Source organism: Natator depressus, chromosome 11 (genome assembly GCF_965152275.1).
Source record: "Natator depressus isolate rNatDep1 chromosome 11, rNatDep2.hap1, whole genome shotgun sequence".
Lineage (NCBI taxonomy): Eukaryota > Metazoa > Chordata > Testudines > Cheloniidae > Natator > Natator depressus.
This window is the reverse complement of record NC_134244.1, coordinates 21,568,602-21,594,803: the sequence shown is the minus strand read 5'-3', so window position 1 is coordinate 21,594,803 and position 26,202 is coordinate 21,568,602. Positions and strand designations below refer to the sequence as shown.

Below are 26,202 nucleotides of genomic sequence, written 5' to 3'. Positions count from 1 at the left end.
AGGTGTATGAGTCATTTCTAGAATAGACAACTGAAATGCCCAAAACACAAGATATGGTAATAATGGGGGACTTTAACTACCCAAAAAGAAAAGGAGTACTTGTGGCACCTTAGAGACTAACCAATTTATTTGAGCCTAAGGTGCCACAAGTACTCCTTTTCTTTTTGCGAATACAAACTAACACGGCCGCTACTCTGAAACCTTTAACTACCCAGTTATCTGTTTGAAAAGAATCATCAAAACACAAAATTACCAATAAGTTCTTGGAATGTACTGGGGACAACTTCTTGTTTCAGAAGGTGGAGAAAGTAATGAGAGGAGTAGCTTGATTCTGATTAACAGGGAGGAATTGGATGCAAATGTGAAGGTAGAAGGCAATTTGGGTGAAATTGACCATGAAATGATAAATTTCATGATTCTAAGGAGAAAGGGTGAGAGCTGCAGAATAAGGATGATGGACTTAAAAAAAAAGTACACTTTAACAAACTCAGAACTGGTAGGTTAATTCCCATGGGAAGGAAATCGAAGGGAAAAGAGTTCAAGAGAATAGGTGGTTTCTTAAAAAGGCAGTATTAAAGATTTCAACAACTCAGCCAGAGATTAGGCGTCTATTACAGGAATGGGTGGGTAAGGTTCTGTGGTCTGCAACGTGCAGGAGGTCAGACTAGATGATTATGATGGTCCCTTCTGACCTAAAGTCTATGAGCCTAAAGGCCCAGAAGCAAACAAGCCCAGTGTGAGGGAAAGATAGGAAGAAGCGTTAGAGGCCAAATGGCTGCATCAGGAGCTGTTTAATGACTTGAAAATAAAAAAGGTATTCTATGAAAAGTGGAAACATGGACAAATTCTTAAGGAGGAATACAAAAGAATGGCACAAGCATGTAAAGATAAAATGAGAATGGCTAAAGAACAAAATGAGTTACACTTAGCCAGAGATATGAAAGGCAATTGGAAGAGATCCTGTAGATACATTAGGAGCAAGACAAAGGGAAGTGAAGATACATTACTTAGTGAGGAAGGTGAGCTAATAATGGATGATATCAAGAAGGCTAAGGTGTTCAATACCTGTTTTACTTCAATCTTCACTTCATTAAGGTGTTTAACATAGTTAACATTAACAACAAGAAGGAAGGAAGACGAGCAAAACAGGGAAAGAACCGGTGAATGAATGTTTAGATAAGGTAGATGTATTCACATTGTTGGGGCCTGATGAAATTCGCTCTAGAGTATTTAAGGAACTACCAGAAGCAATTTCGGAACTGTTAGTGATGATCTATCATGGAGCATGGGTGAAGTCCCAGAGGACTGTTGATGGGCTAACATGCTGAAGGGGAACAAAAAGGACCCAGGGAATTGTAAACCAGTCAGCCTAACTTGTATTTGGAAAGACAGTGGAACAAATTATCAAATGGTCAATATTTAATCGTGATTTGAAGAGTGATCAGTAATAGCCATCATGGATTTGTCAAATTTCGTTCTTTGATAGGGTTATTGTTCTAATGCAGGGATTGGCAACCTTTGGCATGCGACCCATCAGGAAAATCCACTGGTGGGCTGGGATGGTTTGTTTACCTGCAGTGTCCGCAGATTCAGCCGATCGCCGTTTCCACTGGCCTCGGTTCGCCGTTCCAGGCCAGTGGGGCCTGCGGGAAGTGGCATGGGCCGAGGGACATGTGATTTATTTTGATTTTAGAAAGGCTTTTGACACAACCCCACATAAGCATGTCCGAGGCAATTTGTTTTCAGCACCAAGGGCAGTGTTTGGACTGAATAGTCAAATGAACATAGACAGTATCAAAGCTATACTTTTGCTCAAGTGAATGTTAACATTTGTTCACGATTCATGATTCACTCCTCCAGAACACAGAAAAATACTGAAAAACGTACTGCACTCTGAGAAATATGCATGTGTTTCTTTTTAATTGAATCTGGCAGAAGCAACACCTGGACATTTTTTTAAAATATGTATTTTGGCTTTTGCATAAGTTTTGTTGTGACCCTAAAAATGCTGACACATTTTTTTAAATTTAGGAAATATGGGGACCTTAATTATCTACCATCCTCTCCCATCTCCTTGATCCTCTTCCTTCATTTTGAAGTCTGGTGCACTTCTTTGAAATCTTGCGATGTGCTCTGCCTTCATCCTGGGACACTTCCATTTCCACATTTGCAACCCCTCCTATTACACAATTTTTTGATTCCTCTTGCTACCCACCTTTTTGATCCAACTTCCCTGGTTACAATCTTTAGCCACAATGGAATGTGAATGTCCTATGTGTCATTTAAACAAGTATACAGTCAACTCCAAAGCCTCTGAATCAGACCTCTTACCAAACAAGACCTCTTATGGCCACAAGCTTTGTTCACCTGTATTTGAACTTTAAAGAGGCCTTTTTCAGAGTTTACAGTTTCTTATTTTTTAACTTTCACATATTTCCATTTTGCACAATTGTAACTACTGCTGATTTGTTTACTCTGCCATCCAATGTAACAAGCTAATGAGATAAACACTCCCTAATTGTATAGACAGAGATCATGTCTTTCTTGTGACCCAACTTGTAGTATGCAAGTTGGTGACCCGGGATTGCAAGAACCTCCTCAGCACTGTGTATTTTGAATGACATCATTAAACTATGATACTTATTAAATAGGGATCATATCATGGAATGGATCAATAGGAATATCTGCCCATTGTGAAATACACCACTCTCATTTCTAATCATAAAAGGCTTTCATCACACTTATGTGATTTGTTTGTTAGTTTTTGGATTTCAGCTACAACACTTCATCTAACTTCCATCGAACTCTTCTTCCCTGTCTCCTCCTCTGAAATTATTACTTGGAAAGCAAGAATTTTAAATATGCTGGGTTACTAAACTCACTTAAGATAAATCTGAATTAATATGATTAAAAATAAACCTGAGCCATAAGGAATAAACTATTTAATTTTCAGCTTTGTTTTTGATAAATCGTGTTTCAGACTTGAATTCAAACTTTTGATGTTTCAACTCTATCAGGAGATTGCAGTATATCTTTCACTTAATCCAGTAGAACATATATGACAACACCTTAAATTTAGATTAAAAGCTAAGTGTGTTTGTGCTTCCAAAATATTAACACTTAAAAAGTAGCATCTGGAAAGGTTACTTAATTATCCCTATAAGGTGACTTGATTTAGTGTCTGAGGCCATATTTCTCAGTGATGACCCAGGTCTTCATGCCATTGTCACCTTCATAGTGGGTCATGGCAGTTTGCTATAAATACCACTACAGGATGCTCAGAATCTTCTTCTAGTATATCATTCATCTTCCCATGTTCCTAGTAATATTAGAGTACTTATTACATCAATTCATCATCAGCTCCATTCACTTCCTATTTGCTTCTAGATGCAACTCAAATGGTTTGTTAAATGTAATCTATAAAATCCTGTTTCATTTGTGTGGAAGGTATTTGGGAGACTGCTTCTGTCCTCCTGTATTGTCACCAAACTTGAAAGCAACAAGGGCACTTGAGATAATGGGATTTGTTTGAAAGCCCCCAACTTGGGAATTCATACCACTTCCTGGTCTGGTGGAACATGGGTTTGTCAACCTCTGGGGGAAGAGTAATAATGGATGTCAGTCTATAATTTTGCTTTGGGGATACATTTTGTTTTCGTTTGGCCTTTTAATTAAGAAGATATTAGTTGCCTAAACTGAGTGCATGTGCCAGAGATGTCAGTAATTTGGCATATTTGGGGAAAGATTATACTCCCCACCCCCGTATTCAGGTTGTGACAGACACAGACCAGTGGTGTACAGGAGTCTGGTAGAAGGCAAATATACTGGCCACTGGATGAATAGTTTTCTGTTCCCTGAGTGAACAGAGCAGGGGCTGCCCTAGAGCAATCAGGAACCTGCTAGAACCAATTAAGAAAGGCAAGCTAATCAAGACACCTGGAGCCAATTAAGAACTTTCTAGAATCAATTATGGCAGGCAGGCTAATCAGGACACCTGACCTCCCATCAGTTAGTAGGGGGGTGCGTAAGGAGCTGGAAGTGAGAGGATGTGCTGCTGGAGGACTGAGGAGTACAAGCATTATCAGACACCAGGAGGAAGATCCTGTGGTGAGGATAAAGAAGGTGTTGGGAGGAGGCCATAGGGAAGTAGCCCAGGGAGTTGTAGCTGTCACGCAGCTATTACAGGAGGCACTCTAGACAGCTGCAATTCACAGGGCCCTGGGCTGGAACCCAGAGTAGAGGGCAGGCCTGGGTTCCCCCCAAACCTCCCAACTCCTGATCAGACACAGGAGGAGCTGACCTGGACTGTGGGTTCCACCAGAGGGGAGGTCTCTGGGCTGTTCCCCGACCTACGTGTGGATCCGCAGAGACTGTGGGGGTCGTTCTTCTCTTTTTCCCTATGTTGGCCAGTGATGAGGTTATCTGAGTGAACGGCAAATTTGAGCCACAAAAGTGGCCAAACTGAGGGCTGCCGTGAATCTCTGAGGCAAGCAAATCCGCCAATAAGCGCAGGACCCACCAAGGTAGAGGAGGAACTTTGTCACAAGGTATAATAGCAGCAATTATTCCCTTTGAAATCATTGGAACTACTCAGAAAGAATGGTTGGGAGATGGAGGAAGGGATTTTCTCTCTTCTACTATATGCATAATTACATGAATAAAACAAAGTGTCAGGTGCCAACTCTTTAGGTTCAGGTTGTATTCTGTGTGGGAGTGGGTGTGTTGGTGCGGAGAGGTATACATTCAGTACACCAAGAAAGCAAAATTTGAATGAGTCCATGAATATCCTCTAAAAATGTGTTTTAAGAATCCACTTTGGAATTATAACAATTTCAGACATAACATCCCTTACCTTCATTTAGAACTGAGAGAAATGCATGAAAAATTCAGCATTACTGCACCAAATTGCTCAAGCTAATTACGCTTCTTAAGGTAAAGGGTATTGAATTATAGTTAGACAGAGTAGCAGATTAAGCCAGAATAAATTTGGTAACTGCTAAAGAATGCAGCTTTTCAGGATTATGTCTCATAGCTTTAATCTCTTTACTGCAGATGGAGGAAAAATAGATTTAGCTATTATGATGAGCGAGAGAGTGAGATGGGCACTTTGTTTATATTCATTTAGCACAAAATTCTGTTGAGTATTTAGCCTCTGGCAAAAACTACAAGCTGTTTTTTTGTTGTTGTTATTAGCTTTCTATTTCAGTAGTGATGCAATTATTTTTAGTATAGTATTTACACAGATGCAGAGACACAAATCCATATGTGGAGTGAGAGAGGCAGAGAATATGGGAGATCAGTGGGTGTACTGCATATTTACCTCCATGAGTTTGAGAATGCAATACCTTGAGAGAGCAGTGTAAGGATTTCACATGAAGATAAAAAGTTGATTGTATTATCTACTATCATATAAGATTCTGCTGTACCAGCAAGTGGTTTTCAGGCATGTTGTGGACCCAAGATTGTTTGCAGCATATATCATTGCAGAAGCTTGTTATGGTGGACCAGGGGCAGAGCCAAGACTCCAATTACTTCTGTTTTGGTTTTAAAGTGTGATTAGAATTTATTTGACAATTTGAGAAGCATATTTTGTTTTCACTCTTTCATAAATCAAAAAAGAGCTGAAGGATTTCTGCTCAAACTTTCCAAAAAACATTTACCATCAGTCAGAAACCACACATTTCAGTCTAACATTTTATGTCTTGAAAAAAAGAAGTAAATGCAACAGCAATATGTAATGAATATTGTGGATAAAGCACACACGGCCGGTGCCCATTATTATATCACTGTTATATAAAATAAAAGTGTGTGTGTTATACAAAAATTGATAAGCTGTTTTTGTGAGTGTGAGATTTATAATTACTTGTGGCACTATAATGCAGCTATAGCATGATTGAATATTTTCCACACCTAGGATTTTGTTTTTTAGAAAGCAGTACAGTGGAGTTGATTAGAACCCAACTGTATAACTTGGTAGCTCCAGAGCTAGAGTTTTACTGTTTGTTTTTCATTCCCATCTTTAAAACAAACAAAAAAAGTGAAATTAAATTTTAAAAGTTGTTGTTGCGAATTTTGAGCTTGCAGATTTAACCACAAGAAAATAAAGAAATACTATCTATATTTAATATTTTTTAAAATTATTGGCTGACTAATATAGTTCTGCTATTGGTACCTTCATTTTTACATTTCCTGATTTTTGAGTTCAAATTTTAAACTGTAATGAGGCATTAACGCATAACCAGATCCTGAGAGGTGCTGAGTATCTATGACTTGGCCTGGTGCCGCCTTCTTTATATACACACATTATATTATATTATATTTATAGTATAATAGTATATATAGTTATATATATATATATATAATAACAGAATGTGTCTGTCTCTTTGATGTAGATATATCTACACTATATGGTTTTATACATTCAGAATATAACTTTTTCCTAACATTCCCTCATCTTGAATTTATTTTTCAGTAGCTTGGATTTAAAATACAGGTTTTTATTCTATTTTATTATGGTTTTTCTCCCATGTCAAGTACTGATTCTAATGTCTTAACACTGCTGAAAATATGTGTGGATTAATAGGAAGACAATGCAATTTTGCCAAGCTTATTCTGCATATTTTTCTCCTTTTCCCAAACAAGCAAATAGTCAATAATAGGCATTCCCTCTAATTTATGCACATAGCAGTTACAGGACATTGTGAGTGGAATTACTCTATTTTCCCCTAATACTAAGCAGTCTTGCTGAACTTATTCTTAGCAGTCACACACAATCCCCTTTTCATTTCCACGCATATTATGTGTCATTGGATCTGGCAGAACCACTGACATGAGGAGCAGCAAGCAAGCTTACAGCTTTTGGTAGTTCTACTGCCAGCCCATTGTTTGTTGAAGTAGCTTGGAAGCACTGATTACTGAGGTTGCCTACAGATGAAGAGAGAGATTGAGCAATAGCAGGGTGGATTTGATTTAATTTAAATCATGATTTAAATCACTAGTCAGGAAGACTCAATTTAATCATGCTTTTCTACATAAAGTGCATTCTTGTTGGTTGTTATAACCTTAATACATATTCTTCACAACTCAGAGATGTAGATTTCATTTTTAGAAGGTACACACTGTACATTTTTAAACAGTGATTTATTTTGAAAACTTTTCAGATTAGTTTTACAGCTATATCAGAAAATGAATGATTGTCTGGTTATTTCATTTACCTTTGGTAAATGAAGCAGATATTTACGAAGTCATTGGGAGGTGAACTATCTCCAATTCAATGGGTTAATCATTAATATTTGGAGGATTTTCTTGCCATGCTGTATTAGGAAGAGAAGATCACCAGACAGATATTTAAATTGTTTTAGTTAACTAAAACAACAACATTAAGTATTCTGGATTTTTTTCTTCGACAGCAAGCATATAATATTTTAACAAAACAAGCATATGTCCCACGCTTCTCACATATATCTCCAGACTTCTCCTTGTCCAGATCTATTCCGCCCCCAACAATCTTCTATTCATTGAACTTTTTGAAACTTTGCACTTTTAGAGAGAGGTAAGGGATTGACTCTGTGTACACAAATATGCAGAGGGGTAATAGAGTTGAGGTCTGTTGTTTCTCACCTCTATATATTATTTATTTATTTAAAACATTTTTGTTAACAAGCATGTTACCTCTGAAGACACAAATCCACAGTTTGAGAACTGCAAAACTAAGGATCTCTGATGGGTATCTTCTAGACTGAGCACTGAGTCCCATTGAGTAGATAGAAAGATTAACCTAAATAATCTATACAGCAACCTGTGGAACCACATAAGATTGGGTCCCTAATCCATGAACTATTGGAACTCATTTACAAAACTTTTCTTAAACATTACATAAATATATTCTCTCATACTATAGAATTAGAATTTTGAATCCTTATTCAATGATGAGGTATCTTTGAGCTATAATGTATCTTAATTAAAACTATCTTTAGATAGGTTTTTTTCCCTCAAAAAGCATTTTATAAAAAAGAAATCCGATTTAAATAAAAAAAATCCAGTTTTTTTTATTTAGAAAAAAAACATTGATTTTTATCCACCCTGAGCAACAGTGGCTCATCCATTTGTAAAGCTCTCACTGCTGCTAAGCAGCTTGACTGTGTTATCACACCTATTTAGTTAAGATTTTTCAGGTTTTTTCTGGTATGTACGGTTACTGTTTTCTTTCTTTTGAAGTGTATTGGTTTCAACTCTGGGGATGGTGTTCCCAGACATGTTTTTTCAAGGCCTCATCTCTTTGTCTAGGACCACAGGACTGCGAGCCATTTTGCAATCCTTGAAACTGATTCTGCCATACTTTCAATTTATTTTCAAGACTTATTTATAATATGTAAGAGGTTGAAATATCTGTGTGCTCATCTGAAGCTTATCTAAACATTTTTAGAACTTTCTTGTGTTTTCTTAGTCTCTCACCTTCATCCACAAAAGCAAATCATATCATTGTCTTTTCCCTCACATCCCTGGGCTCAAGTTCAAGATCATTTATTGTCCAATTTATTTATAAATAGTGTAGACTGAGACTGTATGCTTCAGTTTTAATCACATATATCAACAAGGTTGCTTTTACTGCTCTTCAGAAAGACAGAACTAAGATGCAGTATCATTGATTTCTATTCAGGTTTAGCACAACAAATAATAGGGTGCAACATATTTATCATAATGAAGATGATGGAATGAGCAAACAAAGAGATGGTTTCAGAACAATATGGTGGTTCAGAAGAAAATTGGGGTCATTTCCTACTGTGGACATGAAACCAATGTCATCTGTGCATTAGAGCAGCTCAAAATGGATGAGAAGTTTAAATTGCCAGATAAATATATAAATAATTCAGTAACTAGTAGTTCCCCACCTCCCTTCCAGGCTGCATTGTTTTACTCGCTTTAGAAGAGGTGAATATAGAGAGTGACAGTTTGTAATTAGCATAGCAATGAAGGAGATTTGTTTTGATCAGTACACAAATTCATAGCTACTATCCTATTCACTGCTGAGACAGCCATCTGTGTTATTGCAGATATAAACCAGTAAGGGTAAGTCTATACTGCCCCCCCCCCCCCAAAAAAAAAAGCCAGTGACAAGAGCTGGTCTGAGATTCTTCCCTCTCACCGGGTCTCAGAGCCCGGGCTCCAGCCCAAGTGGGAATGTCTCCACTGCTATTTTGAGCCCTGTACTGCAGAGCCCTGTGAGCCTGAGTCAGTTGACCCTAGCTTGGAGACTCACTGGTGTTTTTTTGCATTGTAGAGGTACCCGTAGTGATTTCCAAGCTAAAAGTAAGTTATTCTACAATGAATGTTCTACAATGGCATTTGATTGGTTGGTTTTGAATATTGTGGTGGTGGTCTGTTGTGAAATGAATGGTGGTTCAAAGCTACGTTCCATGCACCCTTTGATCTTAGTCTTGTTCTTCAAGGGAGTCTCTGTATTGCCCTCTCCTGAGCAGGAGGCACTGACTGCAGCCCAATTCATTGCTGCCTTCTAACTGGCACTAAATCCACAACTCTTCATAGGGAAACAGGCAAAAAGCCTATTATTGTTATTATTAATACATATGTCTATTATAGTGCCTAGAGAACACAGTTAAGATCAGGTTTCAGAGTAGCAGCCGTGTTAGTCTGTATTCGCAAAAAGAAAAGGAGTACTTGTGGCACCTTAGAGACTAACCAATTTATTTGAGCATAAGCTTTCGTGAGCTACAGCTCACTTCATCAGATGCATCCGATAAAGTGAGCTGTAGCTCACGAAAGCTTATGCTCAAATAAATTGGTTAGTCTCTAAGGTGCCACAAGTACTCCTTTTCTAGTTAAGATCAGGTTTCCAATATGCTCTGTGTTGTAGAAATATCTCTTCTTCACATTACGTTGTCTTGTGGGAAGACATTGCACTTGAAACACTAGTGCATTTGCGAGATTTTCTCCTTCTCTAGTGCTTCCTGATCGTATGATTAGAGCCCTGTGCGGAAACAAAATTTGTATCCGCATGCGATCTGCGAACATGGTCCGTGAATATCCGTATCCGCAGATATAAAATGGATATCTGCAGATTTGCAGGGCTCTACTTATGATGTGAGGAGACCTGGAAGAGAGAGAGGGAGAGAGAAGGTGTGGGGAATGGCAGATAGGAAGGTACAGGCAGGCTCCTTGGTATTCTATGATTCCACTGCTGTGGAATTCACTGTATTGCCACACAATTATGCTCCACAACCCCAGGTATCATTTGTTTCCATCTCTGATCATTGAAGAGAGAACTGGGAATGCAAACAAAGTGTAAACTGGTGGAGTGTTGCTTTTGAAAACCTGAAAAGAGCTAAAACCCTAAGCTAAAAGAGTGATAACTCAGAAGGGTAGGAGCTGGGGAAGGAGGAAAGCCTGAAAAGGAAAAATGAGAATTGCGATGGAAGAATATAATCTTTGGGGGCTGGACTGTGGGGAGGAGTCTTTCAAGCTCTAAAAGAAAGCTGCAGTCCAGGAATGATGATGATTGGCAGGGCAGTGTTTTTGGAGGCCACAGCATTGGTTGTGAGAAACTTTCCTGTGTGGGCCTGATAGTGTCAGAGACCTCAGGTGTCTTAATTTATCCCTGTGCTGAATTTGGTTGTGCATTTTCCATTGTGCTAGGCACTACACAAACACACACAAAAAAGATGATCCCTGCCCCAAAGAGTTTACTATCAACAACGTGGTCCGTTAAATTCCGATTCTGTAATCGGTTACTTGTGCTACTGTAAAAAAACCCCAAAAACCAAAAAAAAACCCCAAAACCTGAAAGAATCCAGTTTGATTTTGAGATCTTGAGTTGAGCTTTGATATTATTCAGCAAGTATGAGATGGAAAGGACCTATTAGCTCATCCAAACCATATATCGGTAAATGCACATTTAGTGGTTTTTTCCCCTGGTCTTACTTTAAATGCAATAGGTGAGAGGGCTTAAAATTTATGATAGCTAATAAACATTATTTTAAGATACTGTTTTTGTGACTGTAATATTAAATTAATTGTATTTCTTTGCTATTTTTAACTTTCTCAGTTTAATACGCTTCTCATGTCATTTGTACCATGCTCCATGCACAATATAATTAGTAATTCTGGGCTATATCATGCCACCAGTTTTTAATGGTCAGTTTGTGTTTTTTAAAGAATAAGCTTAATATGATCAGTTCATTTTAACACAATAGAAGCAGCTTCCTCTAAACTACATGTATTTAAAACATTATTGTAATGTATTTTTTATTTTTAAAAGTCTTCTTGGATGTGATACCCTTTTGACCTACACTCAAAATATACTCTCATTTGTTGTAAGGTATTAATAATGTAACAGAATTTTCATTTGTCTTCTTTGCAACTCCATGTTCTTTCCCAGGCATCACATATTGCAATATTAAATGCTCAGTGGAAGCTACAATTACTAAAACAATTAATTTTTAGATAATTATTCAACAAAAAGATACCCTGGGCTTTACATAATGTTCCATTAATGCTGATAACTAACAGATAATTTACTAAATCTGGAAAATCAAATCTTTGATTCTCAAGGTAATATTAATAACATTCAGTAACTAGAAATTGAATTATTCTTGAGATAGTGTTAAAGTCATGGCAAGATGGTCTTCTATTTACAAATGCAATTTAGTCTCATGAGAAGGTAATCTTGTTAAAATATTGTCAAGTTAATTGAAATTGATTTGTGTTTACTAAACATCGTGAATGGTAATCAAACTGTCAGGCTTAGAAGCTTTTGTGGTATGTTTAAGTCTTTGATAGATTTCTGTTAATCTTGCACAGGATGTTTCATTTTGGAAAAATAAATGTACTAGAGGTTCTTCAGGGCTAGTAGTCCTTCCTTGTCTGTCTTCCCCCAAAATGGATAAAACTGAAATATAGAGTAAATTGCCTTCTTTTGTGAAATGTTGTGTTTTGGAATATCTGAGAGCATCGAGAACTCTGGATTACTTTTGCATTTATTATATCTGTCAATATACATTGTACATTTGCTTCTAGCAGCTTAATTATTTCACAATTTTGCTGATCTCTACTATTTGTAACAATCTTAGTATCTACATAAATGAAATTCTAATAGCCTTTATAGAAAGAAAAAATACAGTGAAGCAGTTTAAAAAGCAGGATAAACACAACATAAGGATAAGACACATACATACATTTTTGAGTTGATGCACTTAGTTGCATAAGAATTTCATGTCTAATCAGCAGTACTGGCTCCCTCAAGGCACATCTTTTTCAATACATTAAAAAATTCTCTAACAAAAACAGAACAAAATTCAATGCAATTGCACATTTGCTGGAATATTTCACATCTTTAGTTAACCTGCTCCCTCATGCCTTACAGTATTCATTAGCAGATTTCTCTGTTTATGGCTGATATTATATGGTTATGGTTATGGGTTACTAACAGATGTAACCACTGAAATGAATTAGAATGAAAACTTGTTTTACAAAATGCCCCACTGGGGACCTACTCATCAAGCTCACCCTCTTAAAAAATAACAAAGCAAAAACAGACCCACAACACTTTATTTTCTTTCAACAGAAAACTTTTCTTTACCGACTATGGGAATGTTGCCAAAATTGAGAGATGTGACATGGATGGGATGAATAGAACAAGGATAGTAGAATCTAAAATTGAGCAGCCAACTGCTCTTGCAGTAGATCTGGTCAATAAATATGTTTACTGGATAGACATATATTTGGACTACATAGAAGTTGTTGACTATCAAGGAAGAAACAGACATACAGTAATTCAAGGCCGACAAGTAAGTATTTATTTGATGATTCTGCTAATATAATAAAAAAGTAATAATATTAAAAGAACGTGCATAGCATTAACAAATATTTGTCATAAGATTCACTATTCTTGTTTGGTCCAAATGAGTCCGGTAAACAAGTTCTCAGCTGCATGTTCTATTTTATGTGCTGTTTATTTCACCTTACAGTGTATGGGCCAGATCCTGTGCTGTGACTCTTAGGAGATGCACATGAGAGATAATCTAGGAGAGGAGAGGAAACAGATGTAAGGATCTCAACAGGGGGAAATGGAAGGACATTACAGAGTTAGAAGTAAGTCTAGGCAGGGGATAGCATTAGTACCGTAAGAAGAAGAGATGTAGGGGTGAGGAGATGCATCCTGATAACACCAAAGAAGGAAAAGATGATTAGTGAGATGTGCTCACCAGTCTAGGCCAGTCTGGATGAATATAGAGTGATCCAATTGCCATTGAAACCAGTGGGGGTCTTTGCAATGATTTCAGTAGGAGCTGAATCCAAGTCCTTAAGCTGTAGGACTGTGATAAATCTGCTGAGCAGTAATACATCAGCAGACAGCAGTGTGGTGTGTCTGTTGCTGCCCTTCTGGCTTCTGACTAGAGTGTAGTATGTTGCCAGGGAATGAAAGATTCTGTGGCAGTTGGGAGGACAGTTGGAAACCTGAAGAGACAACGACAAAGGCAGCTGTTCCTAGTGGCTACTCACAGAGACAGAGCTGGGGCTTCTGGAGTTGCCCATGTGTGGCTGGATCGATCTCAGTTGTAGATTGACAAGTCTCATGTACATAGAGTAGTTAAAAACATGCAATTTCAGAATGAGCGCATTACACATCCATCTGTGATATCAGTTTCTCTCCAACAAAGGGAAATTGACTTGAAGCATGGACTTGAAATTGACCCCAGCTCAACCAAGAGACAACAGGATATTTTAACTTTTTGATTTTTAAAATATGAATACAGGAAATAGCAGAGAGATGCTCATGTGGGCAGGCTGAGAGGAAGATATCAGGCTTTTCAATATCTGTAATATACTGCATTGGCCATGGCCTTTGGCCAATTGTACTGGAAAGGAGATTCCTGTAAATCTGAATCCTTTCAGCATCTGATGCTGCTGGCACATTCACTATGTCACTATGTAGTTAGATTAGAAGGTGGGTCCATCTTTAGCAGTAACTGGGACACAATTTTTGAAGCTTACTATCACAGATCTGGTCTCAGTGCCTTAGCAAAGATTACAATTTGGCCTGTTTTATTTTTCCTCTTTTCCAGGGATCTTAGATGCTGAAGAACAGTTCCTAAAACATATTAGAGGAACTGCTTTAGTTAACAACCTAGCTAGATAAGAATGGAGAGAACAGAAGATGCATCCTTGAATGCTGGTTGTTTGAGGGAGTGAGAAGAAGCAAAAAGTTAAGCATTCCAACTGGCTATTAGGGCAGCCTGTTAAATCACATACAGAAGGAGCAATCTATCAATCATCTCAGTCCACTCTGGTGATTTAAGTGGATTTCAATGGAGTTGTCTGTTTATCCCAGGGCTGGATTTGATCCAGTTACTGGGAAGCTGGACATTACCAGAAAGTTAGGGGCCAGAAATTATTAACAGGAGGGGAGGTTATATAATCAAACACAGAAATTTTAGGTGATTGAACATATAGACATATTTAAACACTGGGAAATGGAATTCTATTTTTTGCTCTTATAAAAGTCTGTTCATCTCATACAAATGATAAAAATGGATTTCTTTAAATCTATAGAATTCCAGTATTTTAACTGGTATTCTTTGTAGATATTAAAGTCTTGATCCTGAAAACTAGAATCAGCTTATTGCTTACTGGTACTATCATGTATAGTCTCTTTGGCTTCATTGGTAGTAAGCTATGTGTCTCTTCATGTTTTCAAGATACTTGGGGAATTGCACTTATGGTTAAAACCATCACAGTAATGCATAAAACAGATGAAAATAAATAATTAAAACATCCTAAAATACATCATAAAAATATAGTCGCACAACTCCAGTTAAGTAAGTATACACCTCACAATGGGATGCAAATGAATAATAAAATGTTAAGAAATGGGCAAATGGGGGAGAAAGGAGATGATCATGCAGGAGGGAATCTTCCTCTTAAGCACAGGGCTCTATTCCTTCAATATTAAAACATTTACAAATATATTTTCCTGGTAAAATATTGGCATTGTAATAGTTTACTGCAATGTGATGCAGGTGCATCTTTATTTTCAGTGTTTTCTTTTCCACATCCCTATTACTATAATTGGACTAAATCATATTGAGTCTTAATCAGGCAAAACGTTTATTAATTTCAATTTAGAGTTCTGACTGAGTAAGGTCTGAGTATGGATGCCAAGTTCTGGCCCGGTAGGAGTAATTTTCAGAAATGGGTGGGATTTTAGTTGTACAAAATAAGAATTTTTAGAAAGGTGTCCAGCATAACATTGAGCTGAGTGGATACATCACAGTGAATAATTCCTTGATTAATTGAATCATTGTTAATCTTTTGGAATATCTACCATCAGATTTTTTTTTTATTTTACTTTTTTAAAAAAAACTCTTTCAGTTGGTCACAAACAGTCTCTGGAGTATCAGATGTTTGATATTCAAATTGTTTGATAAAAATGATTGGTTAGTTAACTAACTTTGTGTCCCTGTTTCTTGACTGAATGAATGCACTTGCTCACATGCATAGATACACACATCAAGCCTGAATACTATGAATACAATGTTGGAATTTATTTTTAGCAAGCATTTGTGCCAGTAAAACACAGCCACCAAAAATTCACAGAAAGTCAACACAAAACGTAGCGCTAGGATGGTGTAACAGGGCATTCACCTGTGGAGTGCCTTTGAGCAACTGGATGGGGGACTACACTGCCTTTCTCCCCCTTTGCTCCCCTTTACAGATTGCCATCTTACCTTGATCAGTCTTCAATAGCTTGGCCCTCTGGCCAAGTCACAAAGTCCAAATTAATCCCTTTCTGGATATTAAAGAGTTTGGTAATTAAACAGTCTGTTTGCCCCCACGAGGGTCTTCAGCCCCAGTTCTGGGTCCTTTAAATTCATCCCTTTATTCTGACTCCCAAATAAGGCTTGTCCCTTTCTGGGGGTTTATGCCACTTTACTTGTGGCTGGAAGGGGAACCCAGGCCCACCCACTACTTGTGGTTCAAACCCCGGGACCCCATGCACAGCAACTACATACTGTTCACTCCATTCCATCAACTGCTGTTTCCCTGGGCCTCTTCCTACAAGGCCCCTTTACCTTCTTGGGTTCTTCTCTGTTCCCAGGTCAGGGGGAAGCACTCTTCTTCCTCTGGTCCCAGCCAGAAACTGGTCTGCAAAGGCCCTGCAGTTCCTTTTATCTGAGCCTGCTACATCATTGGTTGTCTCTAGCTCTTCTAGCCCTTGGAGAACCAAATCTCTCTAGCTTCCAAGATAGCTGCTCTAGTGAGGCCTCTCTGGGTAGGCCTGGAGGACCCACCTCTGCTGCCATCTCACTGTTTCCTAGCGCGGGATATAGCAGAGTAGTGGGCTGTCCAGTAGGAGCCACAAAGGCCTGGTACACCCCAGGGAACTCATTTAAAAATTTAAGAAAATATTTATTGAAAACATTTTACGGCATTCACTCAACTCTAATTATAATGTTATTGAAATAAGAAAGTGAGTCACCTTACGTATTGTGCATGCATGATTCTTCCATTTTGTATGTAGATAATAGCCTTTTACTACTCTTTACTGAATGCTGTTGCTATTATTTATTTATTTATTTATTTGTTAATCACTAACAATGTGGATGATGCTGTGCAAGGCACAACTTAAAACATTTCTTGCACTGAAGAGTTTACACTCTAAAAGACAGCTAAGACAAAAAAAAGTTAGAGACTTATAGAAGTGTATTTAGAGTATGTGTGTGTAATATTGATTTTTTTCTGTCTTTACATAAATTTAATTGTAAAACAAGAATTTTAATAAAAATATTATGTTGCTCTAGTAAAAAGAAAGCAGAAATCACTTGACGGGCTTCACTGAGATTTTAAAAATATTTATTTACTTTTTCAAAAACTGGTTCTGTTATACAGTTCAGTTTCTACATGTTACATTATTATTATTATTATTTATTATTATTATTTTCTAAAGTCATGATAAAAATAGCCATGTTTTTTCTCTTTTTCAGGTTAGGCATCTTTATAGTTTAACAGTATTTGAAAACTATCTATATGCAACTAATTCAGATAACTTCAGCATCTTACAAATAAATAGATACAATCGCACAGATGTTCAGGCACTGATTATACTTGAAAATGCAAGAGAGATCCATGTCTATCAGAAAAGAACGCAACCATCAGGTACGCTCAAAATTCCCTTTGTGGTTCTCTCTTCTCTGGTGTAACTTCACTGAAATCTTTGTAGTTAATGCTGGGGGCTAAGCTGCCCTTTGTTCTAACAGGCATAATAATAGGTATGATTTCTATGTAGAAAACCCCTATGACAAGTAATGGAGTTACTTATGTAAATCTTCTGTGCATCTGCTAGGAAAATAGATATCAGTAGAGCAGGTCAAAAATGGTCCTATGGAACAGTTTTCCATTGGAAAATACTGGTTGGACAGACTCAAAAGATTCCATTGGAATGAGCTGATTCTGTTAAAACTTTCAACAGAAAGCAGGCAGCCTGCAATCTTGTCTGTCTGTTCAGTTTTCTGCCAACTTACAAGCTAGCCCACTCGCTTCTCTGTGCTCACAAGCCTCCAGATTCCATGGCAGTGAGCCCTGGTGAGCTTCCTGAGAACTGAAGTTTCCTATGATCCCCAGTAGCCTGCCTGACAGGCTGCCATAAGCTGGGTTCCCTGGGCTTCAGGGCTCAGTGGGTGGCTACCTTCTTGCCTTGCAGGATCCCAGGTTGCCCACCTGGTGAGCAGCCAGGGAGCCAGGATCCCCAGGCTTGCAGACTTCCCAGCTGGTTGGATATCTGAATCCCTGGCTGGTGGGGTGCTGAAGGCTGGGGTTCCCTGGGATTCTAGGCTCCTGGTTGGTCAGCACCTCAGGCTTCCAAGCTTTCCAGGCTGCCTGGCTCCCCAGGTGACCACATGATGGACAGCCCAGGACTTCAGGCAGCCTGGACACCTGTTAGGATGGCAGTCAGCAAGCCAAAAAAAAAAAAAGTTTGTTATCCTAAAATGGAATATTTCTCATCTTTCCCTCACTTTTTTTTTTTTTGAGTTTTCTTGTTTTTCTTCTGATTCAGAATGAAAACATTCAAAATCTCAGACTTTGTTGTGGACTGGAAAATCCCATTCCTGCAGTTCTAATTATGGGCCTGATCCTGCATACCTTGCACACTCAAAATACCCACTGATTTTTGTGGAAATTTTAAGCATGCAGACATTGAAAGGAAAGGCTATAATTTTTGTAAAATGATGGTTTCCCAAGAAGAGCTATTTGATATCATTCACAAGAACAGATATTATTGCTTTGGCTACTCTAACATGGAAACTGGCACACCAGCTTTACAAACAATGTGAACTTTATTATATAATTGAACTGTTAGAAAGGATTCTGAAGCTTCATCAAACTCTCACTTGATATAGATTGGCTGAACTGATTTTCAACCCATAGTTGAGAACACTGATCTGCAGATGTCATCCATGAAGAGCATTGCAAAGAATCATACTGCTGTAGGCTGACATCTTGTCCTCATGGGGAGCAAGGAGGTTTAGCACACAGGATATATGATTTTGATAGAACTTTTGTTACATCCTTCGTGACTATGTGGTATTCTCCTGTGCTCTTTGTTACACTAGACCAGTTATGTTCTGAATGGACACGTTTGTTGCTCATTAAGATTTGCTGTATGGGCTATCTCAGTTTGGTTAGGTTTCTATTCTATCTTTAGAATATGAAATTTGAATAATATTTTATTTGTTAAGAAAACAAAGAGAAAGTTGGAAATAAAAAATAAAGTAGGCTTTGAGCCCTGCATAGGTGTGCTAGGAGGGTGAAATTAGAACATAGGAATCCTATCTCCAAGCTCACTATAGAGGAGGAACCCATAATTTGGCTTACTGAACTAGGGAACTAGTGTAGCGGATAGCATTCAGATGAGGCATATCTGGAAAAGGTAGGGAAGATCATGATCCTGAATGCCTAAAAAGTGCTCTGGAAAGAGCACTGGCCATGTTTTCACTTAGGTGTAGCACATCCTGCTGTCCAGCATCCATCATGGATCTTCACTTTTGTGCAAAAACCCCACTGCTTTACAAATGCTCCCGTCACTTTCTCCTTCACCAAGTTGGCAAAGGATCTACCCACAGGAGACTGTTTCTTTGATCTCCAGCACCCAGGATTCTAATAAGCCCGTCTGGTATCCTTCAGCAGTACTTACCCTATTTGAGCACCATGTTCCCTGGCACTTGTTTTTCTCAGTGCTTTGGTACCTTTTCTTCTCAGCACTCTGGTGCTTCAGCACCTGTGGTGTGCAGGTGTCACTAATCTTATTCAGAACTCCCACCCTCCTCTTTATTTTTGCCCCTGTTGTGGCATTTTTGCTAGTTTCCTGGTCCTCTTGTGCCAGCACTGTCATCCTCACCCCAGTGTCTGAGTCCCAGGAGCTCCAAGACAAAAATTTGTTGAGAATCCAAACATCTTATAGTTTGTCTGTCTTTGTACTTGGTATTCTTTCAGTCTTGCAAGTCCCTCAATGTCGTGAGTTGTGGCCAATGGCTTTTAAGGACCTTCCCCCCCCTTATTTCAAGTATGGCATCTAAAGAGGAAGGAAGGCCACTTTGCAACTTCCAACTTTACCAATGTGGCAAAATAATAACATGGTGCCACCTCCAAGCCCTCCTTGAGGAATCTCAAGGAAACTCCTAGAAATCTGGCATGAGGCCAGTCCAAGGTGCTCAATGCTGAAACCTGAGTTGGACAAGATCGTTGAGCACCAGGACTCAGTGTCAATGCTGCATATGTCGACACAGTCATAGCTTCGTCTTGAGACCAGCTTCCCCAGCAAAGTGTTCTCTGCTATCGCCAACAAAACCAAGTCTTCATCAAGCATTCACATCTTGATATTTTTGAGCCTCGGTTTTGTAGTTGGAAGCACTTAGCTTATCAGATGAGAGTGTTCCTCCATGCAAGAGGCACCCAGATGAATTGGGGCTTTCTTTTGATAGTAGATACTTTTTCTGCTTTAGAGAAGAACAAAGGAAGTGTCTCAGCAGGGGATGATCTTTGCTTTAACCAGTTTTTATAGAAACTGTCCAAGTCAGCATATTTTGAATTAAAACTACAAGAACCTACAAGACCCACTATTGAGAGGTTCCTAGACTAGAATCTCCCCTACCCCCCCTCACACATGCAATAGGGTTTCTGACTTTTTGTCTCATCCTCTGTACAAACTTTGTTGGTGGGAGTTGCCATGGGTAGAGGGAAGGCTGGTAACACCTCTGCCCAGAATACATTTGGATAAATAGATTAAAAGTCCTTGGCCACAGTCCATTGCAATGTGGACTACCAGGTCTTCATGGTCAAAACCTAGGTGGAGGAAGAAGGCTTTCATCTGGCCACTTCTTTCACAGAATATATACCAGGAGCTTTTAAGAAGCTAGAACACACAGAAATTTTGCTTATCAGAGGATATCATCTTTAAGGATTTTCAGTCACTTGCCTCCCTCCTAATACACTTTGAAAGTTACATTTATTTTTATTTGTTTTCCCCTTGCATCTTATTTTTAATTTTTCTCTGAGGCACATCTTTAATATTCTGTTGCTAATCTAGAATGAGATTTTCTTTCTGGCAGTTCTGCGTTCTAATCAGTCATAGGATAAGAACATAAGAACATCCATGCTGGGTCAGACCAAAGGTCCATCTAGCCCAGTATCCTGTCTTCCGACAGTGGCCAATGCCAGGTGCCCTAGAGGGAATGAACAGAACAGGTAATCAAGTGATCCATCTCCTGTCGCCTGTTCCCAGCTTCTGGCAAACAGAGGTTAGGGACACCATCTCTGCCCATCATGGCTAATAGACATTGTTGGACCTATTTTTCATGAACTTATCTAGTTCTTTTTTTGAACACTGTTATAGTTTTGGACTTCACAACATAATTTGGCAAGGAGTTACACAGGTTGGCTGTGCGCTGTGTGAAGAAATACTTCTTTTGTTTGTTTTCAAACCTACTGCCTGTTAATTTCATTTGGTAACCCCTAGTTCTTGTGTTATGAGGAGTAAATAACATTTCTTTATTTACTTTCTCCACATCAATCATGATTTTATAGACCTCTATCATATACCCCCTTTGTCGTCTCTTTTCCAAGCTGAAAAGTCCCAGTCTTATTAATCCTTCCTCATATGGCAGCTGTTCCATACCCCTAATAATTTTTTTGCCCTTTTCTGAACCTTTTCCAATTCCAATTTTTTGAGATAGGGCGACCACGTCTGCAAGCAGTATTCAAGATGTGGGTGTACCAGGGATTTATATAGAGGAAATATGATATTTTCTGTCTTATCTATCCCTTTCTTAATGATTCCCAACATTCTGTTAACTTTTTTGACTGTCGTGCACGTTGAATGAATGTTTTCAGAGAACTATCCACAATGATGCCAAAATCTTTCTTGAGTGGTAAAAGCTACTTTAGACCCCATCGTTTTATGTGTATAGTTGGGATTATGTTTTCCAATGTGCATTTCTTTGCATTTATCAACATTGAATTTCATCTGCCCAGTTTGTTGCCCAGTCACCCAGTTTTGTGAGATCCTTTTGTCTGCTTGAGACTTAACTATCTTGAATATCATCTGCAAATTTTGCCACCCCACTGTTTACCCCTTTTTTCAGATAATTTACAAACATGTTGAATAGGACTCGTCCCAGTACAGACCCCTGGGGGACACCACTATTTCTTCATTCTGAAAACTGACCATTTATTTCTACCCTTTGTTTCCTATCTTTTAACCATTTACCCATTCATGAGAAGACATTCCCTCTTATCCCATGACTGCTTACTTTGCTTAAGAGCCTTTGGTGAGGGACCTTGTCAAAGACTTTCTGAAAATCTAAGTACACTATATCCACTGAATCCCCCTTGTCCACATGCTTGTTGACCCCCCTCAAAGAATTCTAGTAGATTGGAGAGGCATGATTTCCCTTTAAAAAAACCATGTTGACTTTTCCCCAACAAATGATGTTCATCTATGTGTCTAAAATTTTTTTTCTTTACTATAGTGTCAACCAGTTTGCCCGGTACTGAAGTCAGGCTTACTGGCCTGTAATTGCTGGGATCACCTCTTTTTATAAATTGGTGTCCTCTGGTCATTTGGTATAGAAGCTGATTTAAATGATAGGTTACAAACCTAGGATCTGATTAGAATGTTTGCAGGCCAGCATTTATACTTGGCAGGGGTGATATGTGCCCATCAATAGGTGGCCTAGTTCACACTCTGCCCCACTGTCTGTACCCTCAAGTGTCAATAAATCTAAAGAACTAAGAGAATTACTAAGTAGCTAACAACCCTGAATAAGAATCCTTCAAGATGATATCTTCAGACAAGTGGAATTAGAAGGTAAGTCTTTTTCCTTATTTTAATTATCAAATATTTTCATACCTAATTTGGGGTACTCTTACTGTTAATTCAGAAGTATGCCTTTAAAATGTAAAACCAAGAGAAATGAACATTTTGAGTGAACTGTGGCTTGCTCTGCACAGTGTGCAAATGTGGAAAAGAGTGTGTGGGGAGCCTTACTGCTTTTTCGTCCCTGTACATGGATGTGCCAAAATCCCGGTCCTGTCCTCACTGAGCATAATGAGTGGGAGATGATAGTAGACTCCTCCACAAGGGTATAGATACTGATAGGTGGATCAATACTGAGTTTAGTTGGCATGGAAGGAGCACACGCTGTACTCTGTTAAATAATGTCAGTCTGCACTGTGATGTGCTACTTCAGCGAATGCTTCTCAGGTCTATTGCTCATAAAGAGTGCTTGCGTACCTACTTCAATGTGGAATGTGGTTTAATAGCTACATTATCACACTTCGAATTTATATACTTTTCTGTTTGGGGCATCATTTTTAAAAATTGACCTCTTTTATGACTGTATCCTGGGAAGAGATGGATTGTAGCTCAGATTCGCTTTTCTGTCTAAACTCTCAACATGCTGATGCATATAATTATCTTGCTTTTAAAGGATTTCAAGCATGCTGTTTTTCATTCGTTGTAGTCAGAAGCCATGCATGTGAAGTAGACCCATATGGAATGCCAGGGGGATGTTCGCACATCTGTCTGCTCAGCAGCAACTACAAAACACGGACTTGTCGCTGCAGGACTGGCTTCGTCTTGGGAAGTGATGGCAGGTCATGCAAAAGTATGTTAAAATCAAACACTTTGCTAGCAGCTAATATTTCAGGGTAGAATTCTGAGTGTTAATTAACATCATCATCAACAATAGAAATAACATAAGTTGTTAGGTAAAATTTGCTTGCAGTATGCACCTGCCATTTTGCTCACATTCTCCTTTTATTCCCTTAAAGCTATCTGACTAAATTCATTCTATAGAAGTGGGTAAATTGAACCTGGGGCACTATTGACTAAAATTAAAAACAACAACAAAAACAAATCCTTCCAAATTTTCATTTAGTAACTTTTACTCTGTTTATTTGGTGTCATAATACATCAGTACTGTAACAGAATTAAATATTTTCACATTAATTTTTACCCACAGCGGGTCAAATCCTTCTCACCATTCTGATTCATAAGCAGTAACACTGTGTGAATAAGGCAAACAGGGTTTTGTCCATGATAGTTTGGAAGAACAAGTTGATTTGAGTAACATAAGAAATGCAAACATTTTTTGAAGATTAAGTATTTCTTCTCTGAAAATTCCTGATTTGGGCTGGGACCAATAGCAGATGGAGTATTCTGAGAGAAACACAACCTGTGGATTATCTGACCCAACCAAAATATGAGTCCTAAAAATTTTATGTGAGAGCTTGGTTTTTTGAGATTTTTAGTCTGATCTCTTGGCCAAAGACATTTGATTTAGTTCAGATAATAGTGTGATGCGGACCACACAAGTAGATAGATGCTTGTATTTTGACACTTACAGGTAAACTGATTCTCAAAAGCTTTTGGGGTTTGGGCATCATCAATAAAAAATCTGATGAAATTTTCAAATAGTTTATTCTTTCTTCCCACCTTACAACTGAATTTTATGTACATCAGCTAAAACCAAACAGATTTTATTTAAAAACCCAACATAGAGCTCTAGAGGCATTGATGAAAAGTTTTGCTGTATCTTTTTCTTATGTTTGCAGCAAAACTTTGAGTCATTTGTGTGGATTCTTAGCACTGTCGAAATAAGATAAAGATCTTTTGATTTATTTGCTTCTGCCTGTCTTCAGATGAAAGATTTTGAGTGGTCTGTTTTGAATTTGCTGAAGTTTTCTGTATTGTCAGATTTAATGAATGCCACAGTCACTGTCTACAACAGCCTCGACAGAGCCTAATGAATTGTAAAATTAAATGCCTACGATATTATACATGCTGTTTAACTTTGTAGCCAGTGTGATCTTATGATCTGTCATGTTTTTGCAAAGTGGATTGTTACAGACAAAAGAATGATTAATTAGATATAACCTAATCTCAGAGGTATTTGTATTTTAATTAAGGTAATGTAATTAGCTATCATTTTGAGTTTAGATACATTCAGAATATTTAAGGGTTTAATTTTTGGTATTGAATAAAAAACCTCTAATTGTGCCGGTTAATTAACAAGTGACATCATGCAGCATAAAGAAGATTAGGTTGTTTGCATTTTGCAATCTTTTTTCTGCAGGACCAAAGAATGAGTTGTTCCTGTTTTATGGAAAGGGACGCCCAGGAATCATACGAGGAATGGACCTGAATTCCAAAGTCGCTGATGAATACATGATCCCCATAGAAAACCTGGTCAACCCTCGTGCTCTGGACTTCCATGCTGAGACCAATTACATCTACTTCGCTGACACTACAAGCTTCCTGATTGGGCGACAGAAAGTTGATGGCACAGAGCGTGAGACAATCTTGAAAGATGGTAAGTGATGGGAGATGATAGCAACAGCAAAAGGATGTCACTAATGAGAGGGTGAACTGATCCATATAGAATGCACATCGATGAAGAGCCTCACCCAAACCTCTAACTGAACCTGAAGCCAAACTAAACCTTTTTAAAGATTGGAGAAGTTTAGATAATTTCTTTTTCCCCTTCCTTTCCTGTTTTACAGCTCTGCATTTACATTTTTGTTTCTTGAGGGAAAACTCACAGATGCTGAGCACCTGCAGCTCTCATTGTCTTCCATGTTTTCTCAGCACCTGTGAAAATCAGACTGGAGATGTTGAGGATCTATTATGATCTACCTGATACCAGATAGTTTGCAGTTAATTATTTAATAATAAAATAAAGTAATGCCAGTGGAAGAAGGTCAATAAATTGGGCTAGATCAAGCCCAAAGTGTCCAAACTGGTGGATGCCCCTGAGTGGAAAAAGGTTTGCTAAGAAGAACATCACAATTTCCCTTTTGGCAGAGGCCTGAACAAAGACTGCAAAATGGGACTGTTGGCTGATGAGGTGATAAGGCCAGAATTCCAGTGGGATGATTCAGCAGCCTTCACTGGTGGGGCTTCATTCAAGTCCTGGCTGTAATAAAAAGCACTCTGGACTTGATTCTCCACTGTATTTGAGCTGCACAGACTGAACAGAAAGGCAAGAAGGTTGCTGGTAGCCAGTTGCAGCTCCCTAACAGGGTCACATGGCTCTAGCACCTTAGGGCTATGCAAGGGTAAACCTAATTTATGCTACTGGAATCTTATGCTAATAATGGGTCATGTGTAGCTCTGCTCTGTATGCATCCTCTCCTTCTCCATGCCCTGCCCCCAACATACCTCCATTTTCCCCTTACAATGGGGAAAGGGCAGCTAGTGCCTGAAGTGACAAAGCCAGCCACACCAGCTTTATACAAAGTATCCCTGCACGGGGAATTCACCAGTGGGTTTCTCCAACAGCTTTAAGGCATCTTTGGTCTGCTTAAGAGGCATGACAAAGGACATTTTCCATGTAAAAAGTGTTTTAAAGGTCTCACTTTATAGGGCTGATATAAGGAAAATACGCTGGTTTGATATATCAGTAATTAATTAAAGCTTTTTATGGTGTCTGTGTGTATATGATCTTAGGTTTTATACTGTGCTTTTGGGGATAAAAATAAACGTTGTTTTCATATGTTTAATTTTGATGGTGGTTGGTAGATTTGTTTGTTACAAAACCCTATTTGTTTGTTTATTTTTGGTGGGTATTTGGGTAGATCAATGTATCAATGTTGTAAGTTGCACAATGTGAATGAGGTAATATTTTTTTA

The 26,202-nt window shown here is 38.4% G+C and overlaps 1 protein-coding gene across 1 annotated transcript in view; it reads left to right on the top strand.

Annotated features, from left to right (window-relative positions):
* The window catches only part of LRP1B (LDL receptor related protein 1B), a 1,292,938-nt gene that overhangs the window by 672,450 nt on the left and 594,286 nt on the right, over positions 1–26,202 (top strand). The window contains exons 8-11 of the mRNA XM_074967293.1: positions 12,581–12,803; positions 17,001–17,172; positions 23,034–23,177; positions 24,648–24,884. Coding sequence (XP_074823394.1) covers positions 12,581–12,803; positions 17,001–17,172; positions 23,034–23,177; positions 24,648–24,884 — 776 coding nt within the window. The remainder of the gene's footprint in view (positions 1–12,580; positions 12,804–17,000; positions 17,173–23,033; positions 23,178–24,647; positions 24,885–26,202) is intronic.